The 23,146-nt window shown below is 43.3% G+C and overlaps 1 protein-coding gene across 2 annotated transcripts in view; it reads left to right on the top strand.

Annotated features, from left to right (window-relative positions):
- RYR3 (ryanodine receptor 3) overlaps window positions 1–23,146 on the top strand; it is a 407,410-nt gene that overhangs the window by 207,520 nt on the left and 176,744 nt on the right. For both annotated transcript variants that reach the window (XM_030930996.1, XM_030930995.1), the window contains exons 38-41: window positions 17,150–17,423; window positions 18,777–18,891; window positions 20,976–21,105; window positions 22,271–22,374. In XM_030930996.1, coding sequence (XP_030786856.1) covers window positions 17,150–17,423; window positions 18,777–18,891; window positions 20,976–21,105; window positions 22,271–22,374 — 623 coding nt within the window. The remainder of the gene's footprint in view (window positions 1–17,149; window positions 17,424–18,776; window positions 18,892–20,975; window positions 21,106–22,270; window positions 22,375–23,146) is intronic.

Here is a 23,146-nt window from a genome sequence, read left to right as displayed (position 1 = left end):
TAGTTATGGCACAGGGCTCTGGAGTTAGGCTACCTAGTCTTAAATTCTTAACTTCTCCCAAAATTCGCGATATCCAGGAGACTGAGCATGAGACAGCTTCTCTGTGCCTCAGTTTTCTCATCTATAAAATGGACGTGGCATATACATACTTACCTCATTAGGTTGACATAAGCATTACATTAGTTAATATATGCAAATTGCTTAAATGTATGTCTGGCACGTAGTGAGCACTTCATTTTAACCATTTTTTGGCTATTGTTTGTTGATTACCTGCCGTATTAGGCACAAATCAAACTGCTTTAGCAAGACAATAGTCTTTTAAGTAATGATTTAGCCCTTACCAGTTTTGCATAGCCCTCCCTACAGCAGGGAGACATTGGGAACAGGGGCACCCATTAGAATTTCATCGCAGTGCTCTGGGTGAGAGGTTCTGAGGACTTGAATAAGGGTGGTGTGGTAGGCAGGATAATGGCCCCCAAAGATGTTCACATCCCAATTCCTAGAACCTGTGGATATGTTAGGTTAAATGGTCAAAAAAAAAAAAAAAAATGCAAATGGAATTAGGTTTGCTAATCAGGAAATCTGGATTATTGGAGTCAACCCAAAGTAATCACAAGGGTTCTTAAGAGTGACAGAGAGTGACAGAAGAGAGCCAGAGATATGCAACATGAGAAGGGTGTGGCTTAAATTTCCTGAAGGAACGGGTCTTGAGCCAACAAATGTATGCTGCCTCTAGAAGGTAAAAAAAAAAAAAAAAAAAAAAAAAAAAAAAAAAGGAAGGAAATGGATGGTCTCCCAGAGCCTTCAGAAAGGACTGCACCTTGCCACACCTTGATTTCATTCTAGATCTGGGTCAGACTTCTGATCTATAGAATCATAAGACCGGAAATTTCTGTTATTTTAAGCCACTAAATTTGTGATAATTTGTCACAGCGGCAATAGAAAAGGTGGTGGCAACAAAGAGTATTTTCTAGGCGTCAGACACGTTAGAGGTAGGGTTGCCATATCCTGGCACCCAATTAGAGATGTAAAGGAGAAGAAGGCATTAAAGAGAGCATTATAGATTCCTGAGAGACGGACAAGTACACAATAGACATGCAGACAGCGTAAGTGTGGGAACAGGGGCAGAGCTTTCCTTTTATTTAGCTCCATAGAGGTTGCAAGAAGATTTTCTACATAGTCTCATTTGCCTTGATACCCCGCATGGCAAACAAAACAGGCATCATTAGTCCTAGCGTAGAGATGAGGAAACAGGAATCCGAGGCGTTAAGCAACTTGCCTACCTCACAGATGGCAAAGCAGGCATCAAAACTCATCGTACTGGACTCCTGGAATGACGCTTCACAGTAATAGATGCTTAAAAAGTATTCTGTGATCTGTTTAATTCATCAGTGTCAGGCCCTCTCTTTTGGTAGCCTGTGCTTTAGTGATGGGGAAGATAGTTTGGTTCTCGGGAGAGAGAAAGTCAAACACTTAATTGAGTACCTACTCTGTGCCCAGTACTGTGCCTGGCACTTCACCTTACCTCATTTGATTTTATCCTCGCAACAAGCAACCAAGTGTAGTGACCTCTAGGCTCCCATTTTATGCACTAGGCAACTAAGCCTGAGGGTAGAAAAATAATTTGGACAAAGTCTTGCAACAAGTAAGAAAAAGGCCAGAATCTGAATTGCATTCCATATCCTGGACCCACAGTCTTTCCAGAGCACTGTGCAGGGATGCCTAGAAAGGGGGCCGTGGGGATGGAGAGAGGGGGATAGGGAAGCACGGATGTTTAGGGTACATGGCCAGTAGCTTGCCTCATAATCACTTATTCTCTATGTTGAAACTAGAAAGCAATTCGATTACTTTCCCAGCTGAGTGAAGACAGAGGCCCCAGGTCCCTGAGTCCTTCGCCGTGCTGTCTCTGCCTCATCTTTATTTCAGAGGCATCCCTCCCTAACACATCAGCAGACGCCCTCTGTCCTCACTGTGCTCTTTTCCCCACCGTCATCATCGGTCATTTAATCGCCTACATGTATTGAGAAAGTGATTATGGGGCTGGCTGACAGATTTCAAAAACAGGCTAATTATCTTAGTCTGATGGATGAAACCCCCTGGGGCTCTAGAGCAGGACTGGCAGAATCAGGCTGCAAACACAGTCTCACTGGTGGCTTGCAGGGCTGCCTCTGTCAGGTATGGGTATCTACCTGGCTAGGGAAGCAGTTCTGGGAGTGACGCTTTTTGCTTCGACACTTGTCTCCATCCTTAGAGATGTGGAGGCTCTGCCCAAGGTAGAAAACCACAGACGGAGGGAATTTTAGAAACCGATTTAGCAGAAATACACACCTGTCACGAGCCTATCTAGACACAGCCTGTCCTGAGAGCCAAGCTCTGTGGGCCAGTATGACTGGGGCAGTTTTGTGGGATTCACAGCCAATCATGGATAGACTCAGGAGGCTTCACATTCACTATGCCTTCTCCTGGACAGCACTCACTACCACCTATTTATAGGAACTTAGTTTTGTTTTTTCAATGGAAGCATTGCTTTGCCTAAATAAACCATAAAGTGAGGCTTGGGTTAAGAAGGGCCATCATTGTTGGAGAAATTCAGTCCCTGCCACACCTGTCTTGTCAGTTTTAATTAACAGTGGGACATCGGAAGCTCTTAGTAAATGTTGGCTATATTATTTGATATGATTTGGCTCTGTGTCCCCACCCAAATCTCATGTCGAATTGTAATCCCTGTGTGTTGAAGGAGGGACCTGGTGGGAGATGATTGAATCATGGGGGCGGGACTTCCCTTGTGCTGTTCTCATAATAGAGTTCCCACAAGATCTGGTTGTTTGAAAGTGTGTAGCACTTCCCCCTTCATACGCGCTCTCTCTCTCCTGCGCTGCCATGATAAGATGTGCTTGCTTCCCCTCCGCCTTCCACCACAATTGTTAAGTTTTCTGAGGCCTCGCAGCCATGCTTCCTGTACAGCCTGCAGAACTGTGAGTCAGTTAAACCTCTCTTCTTCATAAATTACGCAGTCTCAGGTAGTTCTTTATAGCAGTGTGAGAATGGACTAATACATTATGATAATGAGAGGTAGGATGTTCTAGAAGGCAGTTTGAACTTTTATTCTTTAACCAAGGAAGCCAATATAGAAGGATACAAGTGTACATACTCAAAAATTAAATCCAGACCTCAGATGTGTCCTGCTGTTTCCCGTGGAGGCTGGAGCCAGCCCTACACCATCACACGCCCTCGAGGGGTCTGACAGCCAGTGCCTGTTCATGTGCCCTGATAACACGCTGTAAACAGAGCAGTTCTTCTTATCACCCAAGAACAATGCTCCAGATTGTCTTCACAGGTTTTTCCTTTCACTGCAGAGAGCCTTGTAATTTTATTCTGAGTAATCGCAACAACATCCTTGTTCCAGCAAAATGAGACCAAAATGGTACCTACTGCACAACTTGGGCCAGAGAGGCACTGGGGAAGCACAAAGAAATTTGCATGATGAATTCTCCAGACGTCCTCTTGAAGTCCATGGATTTCACTTTTTCCCTCACCTTCTCTGCTAATAAGTAGTAGATATTTGATGACTTTGTAATTCAGACCAGACTTTTGGCCTGGAGGAAGCTCTAGGGCACAGAACACAGAAGGCATGAGTCCCACCCCCCAACCCCCATAAATCTTCCCAACTAAATCTAGAGGATGTTATTGCACCACCTGACCCCTGACACAGGAAGCTTCATTTCTCTGCCAGCAATCAGGACAGTCATCAAAAAGGCCATCAAGTTGCCACAGCTCATCTCCTCGATGTAAATGATTAGTGATGTGCAGTGATGCTTTGATAATGACCACTTTACTCACCATAGTCAATAACCACTGGAATTTTGAGATTTTATTTCTTCATCCTCAGGTTCTACTGTTAGGAAAAGCAAGCCGGGTACCATCAAAATAGGGCAGTAAAACCTGGTGGTAAAATTCTTGATGCTCATTAATTTAACCCAGTGAAGCCAAAGGCTTTCATTTGCCGTTTTAGTAAATTAACAACCCTTTCAGGAGCTCCGTGGGTCAGATAGAAATAGAATCGTGGAATATTAAGCCACAAGTGACTTGACTGCAAAGAAATGCACAGAGACACAGACAGGTAGGTGACTTGCCCAAGATCACATAGCCAGAGCTAGAACAAAAGACTCTTATTCCCTGCCCAGCACTCTTGTTCCCATACCACACTTACATTCATTTTCTTCAACATAAATTTTATATTGCTAATTTCATTTTATTGGTGAAGAAATCAAGGCTCTGGGAAAATGAGTAATCTGCCCAGCCTGAGAATCAGAAAAAGAACTAAAGCTTTATGGTTTGGGGGATTTTATTTCTGAATCCATTTTGTGGTTTGTTAAAAGAGCATCATCTAGACAGTATAACATAAATTTAAAGCATTAATAAAGATAACTATTTTTCTGAGTTTTATGGAACTATTGAAAGTAAGCAGCTCTAAGATGGTCAAGTAGGTGTGCTTAGACTCCAGCAGCGTAGGTTGGAACCCAAGCCCTGACATTCACTAACTGATTGTAATATTAGGCGAGTTTCTTAACCTCTGTATATTTCAGTTTCTCTGTATGAAAAATGAGAATAACAGCTCCTATCCTGGTGGGTGGGGGCTAGGGACTATAAGGATTAAATAAAATAGTGCTCAGCTTGATGCCCTGGTGCTTGGAAGTTTGTGTACCTCAGCTTCTGAAATGAGCATACAAAGCATAGATCATAAGAACTTCATCTCCGCGTTTATCTTTTCAGATGCTTTCGGCAAACAAGCAACAGGAAGCCCAACTCAGGTAGAATAGCCATTAATGGATTTCATTGACTGACACCTGTGAGTTTAGCGATGGAGCCAGCCAAGGGCTGAGTTTATCCAGGGGCTCTGCTCACTCTCTGGGCAGTCATGTTGCTTGTTGTTCCAGCTTTGCCCTCGAGCTGACAGTAGGATGGTGGTTGCAGTTCTGGGCCTCATATCCATGCACTACAGTGTCCGAGGGAAAAGTGAGAAAGTTTATCCTGCCCTGGTATGACAAGCAAGGATCCCGAGATCACTTTTGATTACAAAAACTTGGTCACGGGCCAATCCGTGTACCAGAGTGTGACCTAGAAAATAGAACATGCTGGTTGACTTAAGTCAACAGGGTCTATTTTTGAAATAAGTTTGGGTCATTTTACATTCCTGAGGAGCATAGGCTGTAAGTTGGAGAGGCAGAAACCTGTGCAAAAGCAGGGTTCTGTTAAGGAAGAAGAGACAAACGGGTGCTGTGTTTGTGGTCAGTAATAATCATTATGCATGATGGTTATCTTCAGCGTCCTTCATTTATTCAGGGGTTAATATTGACATGCAGCCAGTTCTAGCTCATGATTTTCAGAGGGAGAACAGGGCAAAAAGAAAAGCTGTGTTCTAAAACCTGGAGACTGTGCTGTCTGTAATCTACATGTGTTATCTAATGGTCCACAACAGTTCTGCAGTAGGTGCTTTCTGTGTTTAATGTCGGCTCTGGCTTTCCAAGAGCTCTGAGCCAGATTCGGGCAGACCTCAGTTACATCAACAGCCCTGCAATTTACTCCAGTTGCCTCAACGATACATAGAGGACTGCATCTCTCTCGGATCCCAGTTTCTGTGGGCACTTTTTTCATGGCTTTCTAACGGAGACTCTCCAGTCTGATTTGTAGCTTCAGAAAAGAGTTAACCATCCTCCACCCAAGACTTCCTTAACAGCTGGAGTACGTTAGTTTTCTATTGTTGCTGTAACAGACTATCACAAACTTAATGGTACTGCAAACAACACAAATTTATTTCTTATAGTTCTGGAGGTCACAAGTCAACGATAGGCTTGTAGGGCTGCATTCCTTCTGGACTCTCTAGGGGAGAATATACATTTCATGCCTTTCCCAGCTTCTTCACATCTGAAAAGTCTCTTTTGTAAGGTAACATGTTCATAGGTTCTGGTAATTAGGACATGGACATTTGGGGGAGCTGGAGGGACATTATTTAGCCTACCACTGGGATAAAGTAGAGGTCAAAATACACTCGTTCTTTACACTTCGAAATTATCTACCACCTGTTCATGCCTCCAGAGCATTCATAGCATGCCATAAGCTGATTTTTCAATCACTTAGAACTTAAAAATAGTGTACATCCTTTAGATGCACGTAATTATTTTTCTTTTCCCATTGTAATGTGAGCATTATAAATTGCTTTCTAAGTGTAACCCAAGTACGGTGCAGTTTTGTTTGCTGCCTCTTCTCAAAGTGATTGGATGACTTTTTCTTCCAAACTGACCCAGATTTAAGAGCACTCACAAAAATATAACACCAGCATAGGTTTGAGATCTTTAAGGTGCAGGGATTTCCTTTGCCAGTGGCCAACCTCTCCTCTTTGATAATGTACTTCATTGCCTGGTGGCCACTTGGATTGTGATCTAAATTTGGAGGAGGAAATAAAAGATTCTTTACAGACCCCTGCAGCCTAAAAATTTAAACCTGCACCATGACAATAAGTGACCTTTCCTTTATGGTAGTTGGCATTGCAAAGCTGGTAATTTTACCATTTAAAAAGGAGTTACTCCAACTTTGGTAGGTGAATCTCTAGAGAATTTCTCATAAGGGTCACACATGGTGGGCTTGGGTTCTAAAGTCAGAGGAGAAAGTTACAAAACGACAAGTGAAAGGGAATAAACAACTTAACAAGAAGTGACACCTGGACTCCAAACTGATGTACTAAGACTAACTCAAATTTAAAGACACTCTAACTCTTTGTTGTTATATGAAAGGTCTGACTAGTCCAAAAATTAGGTAATGAGTAGTTTGTTTGTTTTTTTTCCTTTTGAAATATCCCTCAGGCATCAAGTCTTCCTAAACAATACGGTGCCTTGGAAATATTTCCGTTCAGAGTTAGCCTGAACAATCATTTAAAATGCAGCTTATAGATCATATATTTGATATCATTGCCTTAATGTGACCACCCCTAATTACACTAATTGCAAAAGTGAAGTGAATTAGAGTGTTAATAATAATCTCATAAATGAAGCCATTTATAATTATCAAGGAAACCATCTGTACGTGACTAGCTTCCCTAAGACATTCTGTTCAAGAGGATTTGCTTTATTTCTCATCAGAAAACAGGTGCTTGGCGACATATTTTTCTTTCTTTTTCCTTTTTGAAAAGAGCACTGTATTATAATCCCATAAACTGAGCCATCAAGTGCGCTTGACAAGGCCTTCTTGAAATTCTGCTAAGTCAGTGCATAAAAATCCTAGAGATGCAAAAAGGTCTGCTGAGGCGTCCTTATTATGTGTGGTGGTTCTGAGTGGGGTAAAGTGGTGTGCACATGCATGTGTGCATGTGTGAAAGAGTAAGACTGGCCATACATTGTGGCAAATGGTAGATTTAACCTCTTCACCTCAATTTCATCTTGCTTCTGGTGGCTGTCCCACTTTGAGAGTCATGTTTCTTCTGAATATTGAAGTGTTTTGTATCATTAAAGGGTAGCATTTCCAAAGATGAACTCAGAAAAGCAACAGAAATAAAATCAGTATTTAGTTATAACCCTTCTTAACATCTCTGTTGCTCTTTGTTTATGAAAGAGATTCAAATATATTCACAAGAAATAAGTCCCTCCTTTGCTGTTTGAAAATCCTACCAAAACTGGGGAGTCCATTCCAAGATGGCCGAATAGGAACAGCTCCAGTCTGCAGCTCCCAGCGTGATTGATGCAGAAGACGGGTGATTTCTGCATTTCCAACTGATGTACCTGGTTCATCTCATTGGGACTGGTTGGTCAGTGGGTGCAGCCCACGGAGGGCGAGCCAAAGCAGGGTGGGGCATCACCTCACCCGGGAAGCACAAGGGGTCAAGGGACTTCCCTTTCCTAGCCAAGGGAAGCCATGACAGACTGTACCTGGAAAATCAGGAAACTTCTGCCCAAATACTATGCTTTTCCCAAGGTCTTAGCAACTGGCAGATGAGATTCTCTCCTGTGCCTGGCTCAGTGGGTCCCAGGCACATGGAGCCTTGCTCACTGCTAGCACAGCAGTCTGAGATCCAACTGGCTGGGGGAGGGGCATCGGGGAGGGGCATCCGTCATTGCTGAGGCTTGAGTAGATAAGCAAAGTGGCTGGGAAGCTCAAATTGGGCGAAGCCCACCACAACTCAGCAAGGCCTACTGCCTCTATATACTCTACATCTGTGGGCAGAGCATAGCTGAACAAAAGGCAGCAGACAACTTCTGCAGACTTAAACATCCCTGTCTGACAGCTCTGAAGAGAACAGTGGTTCTTGTAACATGGAGTTTGAGCTCTGAGAATAGACAGACTGCTTCCTCAAGTGGGTCCATGACCTCTGTGTAGCCTAAATAGGAGACACCTCCCAGTAGGGGGCGACAGACACCTCATACAGGCAGGTGCCCCTCTGGGACAAAGCTTCCAGAGGAAGGATCAGGCAGCAATATTTGCTGTTCTGCAGCCTCCACTGATGATACCCAGGCAAACAGGGTCTGGAGTGGACCTCCAGCAAACTGCAACAGACCTGTAGCTGAGGGACATGACTCTTAGAAGGAAAACTAACAAACAGAAAGGAATAGCATCAACATCAACCAAAAGGAAATTCACATCAAAACCCCATCTGTAGGTCACCAGCATCGAAGACCAAAGGTAGACAGAACCACAAAGGTGATTATCCAGGAGAACTTCCCCAACCTAGCAAGGCAAGCCAACATTCAAATTCAGGAAATACACAGAACACTACAAAGGTACTCCACGAGAAGAACAACCCCAAGACACATAATTGTCAGATTGACTAAGTTTGAAATGAAGGAAAAAATGTTAAGGGCAGCTGGAGAAAAATGTTAAGGGTAGCTGGGTTACCCACAAAGGGAAGCCCATCAGACTAACAGCGGATCTCTCAGCAGAAACTCTACAAGCCAGAAGAGAGTGGGGGCCAATATTCAACATTGTTAAAGAAATTTCAACCCAGGATTTCATATCCAGTCAAACTAAGCTTCATAAGTGAAGGAGAAATAAAATCCTTTACAGACAAGCAAATGCGGAGAGATTTTGTCACCGCCAGGCCTGCCTTACAAGAGCTCCTGAAGGAAGCACTAAACATGGAAAGGAACAACTGGTACCAGCCACTTCAGAAACATGCCAAATTGTAAAGACCATCAATGCTATGAAGAAACTGTATCAATTAACAGGAAAAATAATCAACTAACATCATAATTATAGGATCAAATTCACACATACCAATATTAACCTTAAATGTAAATGGGCTAATGGCAACAAAAGCCAAAATTGACAAATGGGATCTAATTCAACTAAAGAGCTTCTGCACAGCAAAAGAAACTACCATCAAAGTGAACAGGCAGCCTACAGAATGGGAGAAAAATTTTGCAATCTACCCATCTGACAAAGGGCTAATATCTAGAATCTACAAAGAATTCAAACAAATTTATAAGAAAAAAAAAACATCAAGAAATGGGCAAAGGATATGAACAGACACTTCTCAAAAGAAGACATTCATGCAGCCAACAGACACATGAAGAAATGCTCATCATCACTGTCCATCAGAGAAATGCAAATCAAAACCACAATGAGATACCATCTCATGCCAGTTAGAATGGCGATCATTAAAAAGTCAAGAAACAACACGTGCTGGAGAGGATCTGGAGAAATAGGAATGCTTTTACACTGTTGGTGGGAGTGTAAATTAGTTCAGCCATTGTGGAGGACAGTGTGGCGATTCCTCAAAGATGTAGAACTAGAAATACCGTTTGATCCGGCAATCCCATTACTGGGGATATACCCAAAGGATTATAAATCATGCTGCTATAAAGACACATGCACACGTATGTTTATTGCAGCACTATTCACAATAGCAAAGACTTGGAACCAACCCAAATGTCCATCAGTGACAGACTGGATTAAGAAAATGTGGCACATATACACCATGGAATACTATGCAGCCATAAAAAAGGATGAGTTCATGTCCTTTGTAGGGACATGGATGCAGCTGGAAACCATCATTCTCAACAAACTATCGCAATAACAGAAAACCAAACACCGCATGTTCTCACTTGTAGGTGGGAACTGAACAGTGAGATCACTTGGACATGGGAAGGGGAACATCACACACCGGGGCCTGTCAGGGAGTGGGTGGGGAGCTGGGGGAGGGATAGCATTAGGAGAAATACCTAATGTAAATGATGACTCGATGGGTGCAGCAAACCAACATGGCACATGTATACCTATGTATCAAACCTGCACGTTGTGCACATGTACCCTAGAACTTAAAGTATAGTAAAAAAAAAAAGGAAAATCCTACCAAAATCGTCAGCATTCCCCCATGGATACTGTATATATATATGTTCACACACACACACATACATATACAGGTACTATACGTATGAATCATCTCTCTAAGGAACATAGGATTCCAAAATAATCATAACAAAGCATAATGTCTTTTTCATCAGATCATTTCTGATATCACTTGGAAGGTCCTTCTTTTAACTTCCTGACAGAGCTTTTTCTTCCCTGCTTCTTTAGTCTCCATGTAATGGAGACTTATTCTAGAAATATAAAAAAAATTCAGATAAAAAAGCCATTGGAAGAAAAGAAAGGGAGATCTTATTGTTTCTTTCTCTAGTTTCTTTTGAATGTATGTGTTACTTTAAGAGTTATGCCTTCTTATGAGTTGTCTTATTTCCTAATTGAGACAACAGTTTTACTCATTTTTTTACACTTTATTTTTTATTAAGTGCTTCACATGTATTAGTTTCTCCAACTAGGCTGTAGTGGATAATAGTTGTGTCTTGAAATAGTTTGTTATAGAGTACTTCACCTCGGGCGTGTAACAGCTACCCAGAAAATGCTGGTCAGTTAAAAGCTAACTTAGAAGTAGCATGACTGGAGTTAGCTACTCAGATGAAGACAGGCAGAAACTTGTGAATTGGATATGTCCTGAGTCCTGGACACATATCAACTTCAGGGCAAAGCCTCCTGTAGTTGACAGCTTTAGTTTCCAGTATTAATTAGAGCAAAGTCATTGCTGGAGGATCAGTTAATGTTGGGGACAAAGAATTAAGTGCCTCCCCTTCCAGCCTGCAGCCCACGTTTCTCTGTGTATGTGCAGAGCAGGCTGAAGAAAGCCATGCAGCCTCAGCATAATACAAGCCTGGCTCCCTCCTTGCTTAGAAGATGACTGTTCTTAAGCCCAAATTAAGGAGAAGAAAAGCATTAGGAGCCCTTCAGGCTAGCAGGTTGCCCTTTGGTGAGGAATGAATAATAGCCAGGGCCCTTGACTGTCAGGATTCAATTTTCAAAATAATGATTCTTTAATCCTCACTTTATTTCTCAATGTGAGGTGTCTTACTCTTCTTATATGAGATCCTCTTCTTACATGAGATGCTCACATTTAATCTCACACATACCCCACTCCCATCCAGAAGTAAACATGGAAAGCTTCCTAATCTGTAGATTTCTAGGTTCAGGTCTCAGCTACTTGATCAGAATCATGTAACCCTAATAGAACAGGTTTCATTTTAGTTGGAGAGAAAGCTTTGGTTTCCAATCACAGCCTCACTTCAGCATAGGCCTCTTATATAGGTCAGTGGTTCTCAAACCCTTTGGTCTTGGGACCCCTTTACACTATGGAAAATGACTGAGAACCCCAAAGGCTTTAGTTTATGTGGATTATATCTATCAGTGTTTACCAAATATAAAATTAAAATTAACATTTAAATATTTATTCATTTAAAAATAAAAGCCTTATTATATGTTACATAAAAATACTTTTATGAAAACTAAATGTTTCAAAACAAAAAGTGACATTTCTTTGCGTGATTATAAATCTCTTTAATGTCTGACTTAATTGAAGGCAGCTGGATTCTTATATCTGGTTAAAGAATAGGAAGAAAAATGGCCTTAAATATATTATTGGAAGGGTAGTAGTATTTTTCATAGCCTTTTCCAATAATTGTGAATATTCTTCTGTAATACTATATCTGAATAAGTAGTAGTTTCTGAAAAGTTAGTTGGCATGTGGAATCTGAAACTACGTTAACTAGATTTTTATGTACTTCGTTACATAAAAAGTTGTTGGTCTGTCTCGCACGTTGAATGGATCTTTTACCTATGAATGTTTTTGTAACATCATTCATTGATCATTGAGAGGTTATTGGTTCACTGAGTTAATCAGAACTTCCAAATCGTGACACATTTCATTATAAAATACTTTTAAAATCACATTTGTTAACGTAGCTTAATCAGAAAAGTCTTTAAGTGCTGGGAAGCTATTGAACTCCCAGTGGCAGATAAACATTTTTCAAAATTCTGATTTTCACTTTAAAGCTCAACTTTCATTATTGGCAACAAATACTGTCATTTGAAGTGAAAGGCTTGCTTTTTTCATTTTCTTCATTTCATTTTTTTCATTTTTTTCCAGTTAACCATAGTTTGTCGTTCTTTCATTAAAAATGGCATTCCATGAAATAAGTGGCTGGTTTAGCTCACAACTCCATCACGCAAGTGCTTTACCTCCAGAAAAGCCACTGAACTTTGATACATAGCAAAAGTGCTTTTACTTCTTTTCTTTCTATGTGCCAATTCTATCACACAGGATATTTTAAGGATGTAAACTCAAGAGTTTATGATTAATAAAAATAATTTTTACTGCTTTATTCAAGACATCCTTATGTGAAACTGGGCATTTATCTGGAAGTGTGGCAATAAAAAATATAGTTGGATGCTGCTAACTCAATTCAAGCTACGGCACAAGCAGTTTTACCCACCATTACTTTTGTACCATCAGTGCAATTATCAACACAATGAAAAAGGCAAACAATGTCTTAGAATTTTTATGAAAACACATTTGGACTTAAAGGGTATCTAAAGGGTCTCGGGCCCCCAGGGCTCTGCAGATCACAGTTTTATCACTATTGGTAAAGATGTCAGTAATAGTTCACCTTTATTAAACCTACAGTATGTGCCATCCATGGTTATATTGCATTAATTAGTTTAATCATGAGATAGTCAGGTATATGGAAAGCCTAACACAGTCCAGAAAATGTATTCTTTTTAACTTCTGGACTCTGGTACATTTTGGCTGCTCCGCTGCTGATGCATGGGAGCTAATTAAAATCTGAAGAATTTTCAGTAGCATTGCCGCTAGGGGTATAAACCTCCATTTTCACAGTCCCAAAAGTGTTTAGACCTTGAGAAGTTCATTGATTCTGCCTGGGTTTGCTTGGTAGGTCCTGAGTCTCTAGTATATGTCAGATGACAAACTATGCTGTGTGCTTTTCATGGCTCCTGAAAATGTCCCCTTCTGCCCCTCTCCCTCTGAATTTTATTTCTTTTTGTAGTTATTGTTTCTCTCACTTACCGCACCTTGGTTTCACAGTTCAAAACATTGTACAATACATATGGCTTTAAATGTCAGCCTTCCGTAGAATTACATCTGCCTGTCAGTAACGCAGCAGTAGGTCTTGCCTCCTTTTCTGGCAGGACCTGGGGGCTCCTTTTTTTTTGTAAACTGTACTTTAGCTTGGTCACACAAATATGTATCCCATTCTCTGACACTTACTGCAAAGGCTTGCCTGGACAGAGAATGGAGTGGAAGCTGTTTGCTGCTCCCTGCTTTGAGGCTTAAACGCTGTTTCCTTTCCCATTTGCCCTCTGGTGAGGTGTTTTGCTTTACATGCCCTCTAGGCCATAAATATTTATTTGGATTTTCGAGTCAGTGTGAGGCTAAGAGCTTAGCCAAATCCTGAATTAATCTGAAAGCCAGGTTAAGGGAAACTAGTATGTACTTGGTTTTATTATGATTCTGTAAAATTCTCCATTGAAAAGAAGATGGTCCTTGAGCAGATTTAGTAATTCCAGCAGATCTGATTATTGCTTTTCAAGAGTGGCGGGGACTGGGATAGCACTTATTACATCTGCAGAGAATTGTTTTGTTAGTCATGAGAACTATAACTCTTCCAAGCCAAAGTATATGTTTTAGAGGAAACTGTACTGACAGGACTAGAAAAACTCAAATTGGGTCTGAGGGTCTACATTTTTGTCTTGCTTTCATTCTTACTACACAAGTAATAAGAGTGCATCCATACGTATTTGTGGTTGTCTCTGATGCTGCCTCTGTTGTGCTGCATGCCTGATGCCCTGGGCTCCAGAGTTGCTGCCCTCTGCGCTACCAAGCCTGCCCCACTGCTCCAGCAGCAGCCGGGTCCTGTGCCCGGCCCTTTGTGCTGCTCAGTGTGCACGTGTGTGGAGTCTGCGTGGCAGCCTGGCCTCCTGCGGCCTCCTAGGCCCTGTGCCTGTGGCTACAGTGGCTGTGTGCTGTACACAGAAGGAGACAAAGCTTCCGTTGAATTCCTGAGTGATGAAATTAAGGAGGAAAGGGATATCCAGAAGCATAAGAGGCATTCCCTCCCTAAGAGGTCTGGAAGTTGGGAGCTAGAATTTAAATGGAACAGAAGCTAAATGAGGATGGCAAGTTGCCAGAGGAAAGATCTCTGTCACTTTCAACAGTATCAGTAGCATCTCACCCACATCTGATGGTAAGGAGGAGCCCTCACAAAGGCAGTAGGTTGAAGAACAGGATTCTGAATTAACATCAATTCCCAGTTTCATAGCTGAAGTTATGAAGAATGATAGCAAGAAGGTCCTGGTGCCGACTGTCACTATCAGAGGATGAGTTTGGACAAGAAGAGCAGGTAGAGAGTAACATTTTCTCCATCAAGGAAGTTAGCTTTCAGTCCAATGGCAAGTCTGAATGGAAGGACCTTAGTACACACTTGACACAGAGTCGCCGGACTAGGCCGTGTATTATTTCCTTGAGGACCAAGGGGTGGACAGCGCTTTTGTGGATGGGTTGGTGCAGCTCAGCACAGTTACGGAGCATCAGGAGGATGTTACTTTTCTTGAAGATCTCAAAGTTTCGTCAAGAATCAGCAGAGTAGACAGCTACTGAAAGCCTTAGTTTTATGGCAGGCTTTGGCCAATGAACAAATCCTACTGTGAAGCCAGGCACTATCATCCTAATACCATGAAGAAAAGAGCAAATTTAAATTATTTCTTTTGTGCTCTCATTTACTATTCGTTTGTTTTTTTCTGTGCAAATCTATTGTTACTAGCTGTTGTTTTTTTTGTTGTTTTTTTGTTGTTGTTGTTGTTGTTGTTTTTTGAGATGGAGTCTCTCTTTGTCGCCCAGGCTGGAGTGCAGTGGCGCGATCTCGGCTCACTGCAAGCTCCGTCTCCCAGGTTCACACCATTCTCCTGCCTCAGCCTCCCGAGTAGCTGGGACTACAGGCGCCCGCCACCACACCCACCTAATTTTTTGTATTTTTGGTGGAGACGGAATTTCACCGTGTTAGCCAGGATGGTCTCGATCTCCTGACCTCATGATCCGCCCACCTTGGCCTTCCAAAGTGCTGGGATTACAGGCGTGAGCCACCGTGCCTGGCCTAGATTTTTAAAATAATATGACAGACAATAAAATTAGGGTTTCTCCTCCAAAATCTATACATGTGAATTAACTAGAAGATGCGGGAACTTTTATATGTGGACTCTGAGGAAACAGGCTTCTGACAAGGAGCCCAGCATAGCCCTTCAATAACTTTGCCCCTAGAGGATACAGATATTATCTAATCTGACAGGTATTAGCGGGCAGTCCCTGCCTAGTGAGATCTCTTAAGAACGTCTTTTAACTGCGCTTCTCTCTGACTTGGGTGTCCTTTTTTAAGGTTTTCAGTTTATGTCTCCTATCTGAATCTAACACACCCACAGGGTTGATAGACACAGCAGTAAGTTAAATTAATCCTTTACATCTAGGGCTCTTTTAAAGCTTGGTAACTGAGTTCTATTTTTATATCCTTACGATGAGCCAAGACTGTATATAGAGCAGACATCTGCCATCTATAGTGATACGGAGTAGAAACCTCGACTATTAAAGATGGCATGGGCTACCAGCAGCACTGATCTGTTTACTCCCCTTTCTTTCATTGATTGACTGAGTGACCTTCATTGTCCCCTTGGCTCTGCCTGGCCTGAATTAAGGATCTTCCTGCCATCCATACCTTGTAGGACTGTGATATGCAGTGCCAGAGTAGGATGCATTTGTGATTTAACAGCAGCATGTCTCACCTCTGTCGTCTTCTGGAAGTGTGGATGGTATGGGAAGGGGTGAGCAGTGCTTTCCCAGCCATTCCAGCAGGTCCCCTTCCTCCTTTACCTCCTACGCCAGTGCCAATCAGCAATTTGCAGGGGCTTTTTAGTCTGACCTCTGAAGGTTCCACAGCTGTTCTGAGTCCCAGTTCAGTGATCTTTCCCTTTACTTGTATAGACAGTAAAATTTCTGTAAAACCAGTATGAGCCCCAATAAATTCTGAATTCAAAGGCATTGTGGTTTTTATTCTCTTGATGCTTATGAAAGGAGTCCAAGATGCAGTGTCAGCTGACTCTTGCCAAAGATATAGTGCAAAAAACCTGTTCAGACTCTAGGGTGATGGTCAGATGTCCCATTGTAAAGCCTTTAGCGCTGTTCTCTCAGCCCAGCATGGATGCAGATATTGTTTAATCAAAACAGAATGGTTAACACCCTCAACTCATAATTGGGATATTCTTTTATTATTATATAGCCGATTTATTTGTCTTTTGATGATATATTCTACTTCTGTGCATGTCATACCCAACCCTTAAAATACAATTTTTTTTGTTTGTTTGTTTTTTTGAGACAGAGTCTCACTCTGGTGCCCAGGCTGCAGTGCAGTGATGCAGTCATGGCTTACTGCACCCTCAACCTCCAAGGCTCGAGCAGTCCTCCCACCTCAGCCTCCCGAGCAGCTGACTACAGGCGTGCGCAACCGCACCCAGCTTTTTTTTTTTTTTTTAAAGCAACAGGGTCTCCCTTTGTTGCCCAGGCTGGTCTCAAACTCCTAGGCTCAAGCAGTCCTTCAGCCTCAGCCTCCCAAATTGCTAGGATTATAGGCATGAGCCACTGCACATTGCCTGTAATAAGAATTTTGTAACCTCATCCAATGACGTGTCTTCTATTTGCATGAAGTGGCTGAAACACCCAGCTCTCCCTGAGCCATGACAGCCACAGTCCGGGTCCCTCCTGTTGTCCTTCCAGCAACATTGAAGGAGCTCATCTCACAGACGATGATCTGCTGGGCCCAGGAGGACCAGATCCAGGATGCAGAGCTGGTCCGAATGATGTTCAACCTCCTCCGGAGGCAGTATGACAGCATCGGGGAGCTGCTGCAGGCGCTGCGGAAGACCTACACCATCAGCCATGCCTCTGTAAGCGACACCATCAACCTGCTGGCTGCCCTGGGCCAGATCCGCTCCCTCCTCAGTGTCAGGATGGGCAAGGAAGAGGAGTTGCTCATGATCAACGGGCTGGGGTAGGTGGCTCACAGTTCCATGCCATTCTCTCTAGAGAGCTTTCAGTGGGAAAACTGACTTACCTTGATATACGGATGTAGTGGAATCAAATCATATTAAATCTTTGTGTGACCTGATTCCCGTCTCACTCCTCCTGGGGTCGTAGCCTTTGTACCCTGAGAGACCCGACTACTCGCAGCGAAAGACATTGCTGACTGAAGTGTGGAGGAGTCTTGGAGAAAAGCAGTTATTGGGTTTTAATCTTTTGAAAATAGCCCCAGGGAGCCCATTTGGAGGAAGGGACAGTGTGTTCAACCCAAGACAGAAATTATCTGAGTGCTCTGAAAAACTGCCACTTCATCTCTCCCTTTTCTCAGGACTAGCCTAGAGTCATTTTTGTTACTTCATTGAGATAACTTTCCCCTTAACGGTAGCTCATGGCTCTCCCTTAGAAGCCATGTAGTCAAACAAATTCATAGCATTTTAGACGTCAAATGGATTTCCTTTAATTATGTACTGTAGCACTTCTATTTTGCAGTTGAGAATACCAAGGTCCAAAAAGATTCACTAACCAGCCTACAGTTTTACTTTATTAGAATCAAGAACCAGACCTACAGGCCTCCTCCCACCTAACTTTTCATCCTACCACCCTTGAGCCAGCAAACCAAAGGAGCATCACCAAGGTGCAGGAAAGGGACATTCAGGATCCATGGGGGGAAAATGCATGCATTTGTCAAACTCATTTTCAAAGAGAGATCTTATATAAATGAAGAGACTTTTATGGGAATAGAATACAGTTAGAGAATTATTATCTCCCCCAGCCTTCGTAGTAGACATAGCAGAAGTAAAAACTGGCAGTTGCAGGTGGTGTTCCCTGCAACCCTCAAGAGAAGGGGAATGGGCCAGCCAGAAAGTAACCATCCAGCAAGGGAGTACACAGCAAATTACCAGGCTCTTTCTGTATTTTGACTTGCCTGCAACTGTACTCTGTGAGTGTATATTGGATGACTTAAAGATATAATTGTTCTTACATGTTAATGTCGTGAGTTTTTAAAGCCTATTGTCCAAAAGCTTCTTTGGTATCTAAAATTATTACAAGAAAAGAAAAACAAGGGATGTTTAATAGGTCATTAGAAAGAAATGTTTCAAAGAGAAAGAGCAAGTACTTAGAAGTAGAGGAGCACAGAATATTTCTGTCAGCTAGAATAGCCCTGCACATATATTCCACCTGACCTAGGGCCTTCTTATTATTTTGTTCAGCCTGTCACTTTCATATTACTTCACACCCTCATGTGTTTGTGTGTTCTCATCCCTGAATTTTCCTAGCCTATAAATAAACAGGTGCTGAAGACTCTCTCTGATCCTTACCCTAGAGACATAATGAACAACAAGGTGTTTTACCAGCATCCCAACCTCATGAGAGTCCTGGGCATGCACGAGACGGTGATGGAGGTGATGGTGAACGTGTTGAGTACAGAGAAATCTCAGGTAATGCTAAAAGGAGAACCTAGCCAGGACTTGTCCCTTGCGGCAGGAGCACATGAGGTGACTTGTTCAGAGCCACATGGCTGGTGTCCCTTTGCCTCGGTTTCTCTTCCAGGGAGAGGTAGGGACATGCACAGTGCCAAGAAGGAGCCAAGCGATGGGATAATGCTGCTGGATGGAATCCCATTGTGTAAGAGCTCTTGAAGCTTGGAGACTGTCTTCATTAATCCCACTGGGCTCTTCAGTTGCTAAGTTTACTTCCCGTATTCTGCAACCCTGCGCTTTCCAAGATGGAATAGCTCTGACTGCCACTTAGGAGCCTGGTGTGCCTTGTGCTGAGTCAGGAGAAGGCTGTGCTAAAGGAGAACAAGATCTCAGTAGTGATCCTGGCAGTGTTTCCCCAGAAACACTGTGTTTCCTCTGTCAACCGGGCTCCTGAAGAAGCCAGGTTTCCTTGCCAGCTCCCCCATAAGGAGGCTGCATCAGGGGGATCTCCTGTTGCTAAAGGGAGAGGAGTGGGGATAGGACACAACTGGACATTTATCCCAGCCGGGCTGGGGTCCTCCTCACAGTTAAACTGCTTCCACAGGCAGTGGATAGGGTATGGCTTCAAATGTCGGAAATTCTAGAATGCCAGGGTCCTAGGAAGGGTGATTTCTGGTGCAGTTTCATCAGCGCTACTGGGGAGGGGGGCGGGTGTGTAGAAGGAACAGAAGCCAGGGTCATGTTCCTCATGGGCTTCCTTCTGATTTCTTGGGAAAGTGAAATCTCTCCAGAAGATCCCTGAGCACATGTCTGGATGCCTTAGCCAGCAGATAGATTATGTTTCTGAATCTTATTTCTTAGAGCATCCTCTGTAATATTAAAGGAGAAAATCAAGGTCGTCTTAGGATCCTGAGCAAGGTTAACACTGCCACCATTTATTGAGCTTTGTAGGATCAAAAATAAGATTTGGCCCAACCAAGAGATACTGGTTACTTTGTTAAGCAGAAAAGCCAAGCACAGTCAACAGGAATGTAAGATGGCATCTTTATGCTAGACTGCATGAACAAATGACAAGTGCTGTGGAATCCCTTAGAAGAGCAATTATCAATGACAAAAGTAGTCAGGGAAGACTCAGAGAGTGATGCCTTTCAGACTCGCACAATGGTAGAGGCCAGCCTTGACCCAGGGCACTTGGGTTTTGATATACTGGTGGGCCTTGTGTGTCTACGATCACCTGTGTCTATCTGTCTGTCTCTCTCCTCTCTCTCTTTCTCTCCTCTGTCTCTCTCCTCTGTCTCTCTCCTTTGTCTCTCTCTCCTCTCTCTCTCTCTTCTATCTCTTCTCTCTCTCTCCTCTCTCTCCTTTGTCTCTCTCCTGTCTCTGTCCTTTCTCTCTCCTCTCTGTCTCTCCTCTCTCTCCTCTCTGGCTCCTGTCTCTCTCTCTCTCTCTCTCTCTCTCTCTCCTCTCTCCTGTCTCTCTCTCTCCTCTCTCCTGTCTCTCTCTCTCCTCTGTCTCTCTCTCCATCTCTGTCTTCTCTCTCTCCTCTCTCCTCTCTCTCCTCTCTTTCCCTCTCTCTCCTCTCTCCTCTCTCTCTCTCCTCTCTTTTCTCTCTCTCTCTCTCTCCTCTGTCTCCTCTGTCTCTCTCCTCTGTCTCCTCTCTCTCTCCCTCTCTCTCTTCTCTCTCTCTCTCTTCTCTCTCTCTCTCTCCTCTCTCTCCTCTCTCTTTCTCTCCTCTCTCTCTCTGAATTCTGTCCACTCCCTTCCTACTTGGAAACAACAATAGCCTGGTAGAAAAAGGTCATGCAATTTCATGTGACTTCTGAGGATGACGGATTCTTGTTTGACATCTGTTTCTCTTGGAGGAAAGGTATTTCAGGAACTATAACTATCATTCAGTATTTTGGGGAGCTTCTTCTTGGGTGTCCACTCTCTGTCTCTCCTATGAATCAGTCTTGAGAAAAAAAAAAAAGGAAGGAGAAAGTTCATTGTTCCAAGTGTTCACAGCTTACGATACTTTATCCATTTAAGACTCTGAGGTCAGAGTTTTCAGAAAGACTTCATGATAGATTCTTTTCTCTGACACTTTGTGCTTCTCCCTACAGATTGCGTTTCCAAAGATGGTTGCTAGCTGCTGCCGTTTCCTTTGCTATTTCTGTCGAATTAGCCGGCAAAATCAGAAGGCCATGTTTGAGCATCTGAGTTATCTTCTGGAGAATAGCAGTGTTGGCCTAGGTGTGTAAGTCTTCTTGTAATTTCCACATCCAAACTTGAAGGTTACACTCTGCCTTTGACCACTTAGAAAATACAGGGAAAGAAGCCACATGCATGCTGTGATATTTGTAAATACTAGAAGAGACCCTGCCTGACTTAAAACAACTGAAGTAACGATGCCACAACAACTGAAGTAACGATGCCACAACGACGTTCTCCAACATAAGTAGAGATGTTGCTACCAGCCAACATTGGTGACAGATTAGTGTTGGCATAGTCATACAGTTTTACCTCATCTCTCTTAGGACCAGTGGCCCGTGGTTTACAAAATGCCCCTGGGATTGCAGATGTAGTCTGGGGGCACAGCTCTTCCCAGCCCACTCAACTGACCAGGGAGCAGTGCTGATGAGACCAAGGTCATGGATCCGATCTCGTCTTGGCAGACTGGCTGCAAGGCTGCATACCTGTCCATCAGCCTCCCAACAAATGCTTTCCTTAGCAGGGAGGCAAACTGGCCAAGAGCAATCGTGGATAAACAGTGTAAATGCACCACCACCACTAGAAAAACAAGTCAATGCATATGTCTTACTCATTGTTCTGGATATAAACGAAATGAATTTGTGGCATACACAGATACTTACACTTGAAAACTGAAGTTTCAGGGGTTTTTATTTCTCAAATGCAACCTCAGGTTACTAACCTTTTTGTAAAATGTCACCTGAAGTTTTTCTTAATTCTAGCCTGAGAACCAAACAAACAAGTCAAAAACAACATTGGTGACCTGGTGAAACTATATGCGCTAATGCTGTTTGATGCTATTTTTAAACTCTAGGTGGTAGCCCCAGAAATACCCAAGTTCCACTGGGCTTTGTTGGTCAAGTGGCATCTGATATGGGGGCCTCAAGAAGTTTTGTGTTAGAAAAGCACTTGGAAATACATGGTCCGGGCTGGTAGTGTGAACCGATTTTCTACTAATTCGTATTCATGGTAATGAATGTGGGGAGAAAGGCTAGCTAATAGAGCTGTTCTTAACTCAAGTGGACTGTCGGGTTGGAGAACGGGCGTGTAAACCAGGTTTCAATGTGTTTGCTGCCCTCTCCTGTCCGCTTATGTGCACTGCAGTCTCAGCTCAGTGCCGAGTGTCTTCCTCTGTCCCTTTCTTGCTAATTCTCCCGTCCTCCCTCAGCCTCCCCGTCGATGAGGGGATCCACCCCGCTGGATGTGGCAGCGTCCTCTGTGATGGACAACAATGAGTTAGCGCTGGGCTTGGAGGAACCAGACCTGGAGAAGGTAACTGGCCTTGGGGAGGCAGTGTGGTGCTGCTCTCTTCCGCCTGTAGTGCAGCTAAGTTAAGGATAAGCAGACCACGGATGGAGTCTCTGTCACTGTATCCTCATCTTGGTGGGCTTGTAGGGAAAGCGTGGAAGAATGTGCGTAACTGGTAGCAGCACAATGATTACGACCAAGGGATCTCCTGTGAGCACAGGTAGCCAACTTCAGAGACATGGATATGTGGGCACTGGTGTTCGTGTGTGGAATTCCAGCCTCATTGGTCTGCATGGAACATCACCAGATGCCTGTGGTTCCTAATAAAGTTCTGTGTAATTTATAAATTTATAAATGTACCTATGGAAGGAAGAGACATGGCAGAATACTGTATAATCAGAGTCCTTTCCGTGCGCGACTGAGGCAAACTGAGCTGCCCTCTGCTGGGAGGTGTGAATGAAGCTCCTGGCGGTGACGATGGTTGGGGCCGCCTCGCTACATCTTTTCCCCATCCCTTTCTTTCAGTGGTGTCCTTGACCGGAGGGCTGGCAGGACTCAGAGTACGACTTTCTGAGTGTGGGGAAGAGCAACCTGGGAATGGGGGGATGGGGGGCGGTGTAGAGAAGAGGGACATGGGCAAGTCACAGACAAGTCAAAGGTCATCATTGTGTAGGGGGTTTGGGAGCACGCGGAAAAGGGCACCTGAGCCTACCTAGGGGATTAGGAAGGTCCCTCAGAAGCAGTGGTGACCTGAGGGATGAGTAAAAGCTGATCAGCCACGTTGTTGGGGAAGAAT

This window comes from Rhinopithecus roxellana, chromosome 5 (assembly GCF_007565055.1).
Source record: "Rhinopithecus roxellana isolate Shanxi Qingling chromosome 5, ASM756505v1, whole genome shotgun sequence".
Lineage (NCBI taxonomy): Eukaryota > Metazoa > Chordata > Mammalia > Primates > Cercopithecidae > Rhinopithecus > Rhinopithecus roxellana.
The sequence above is the reverse complement of the archived record's forward strand: the minus strand, read 5'-3'. Positions and strand labels throughout refer to the sequence as shown.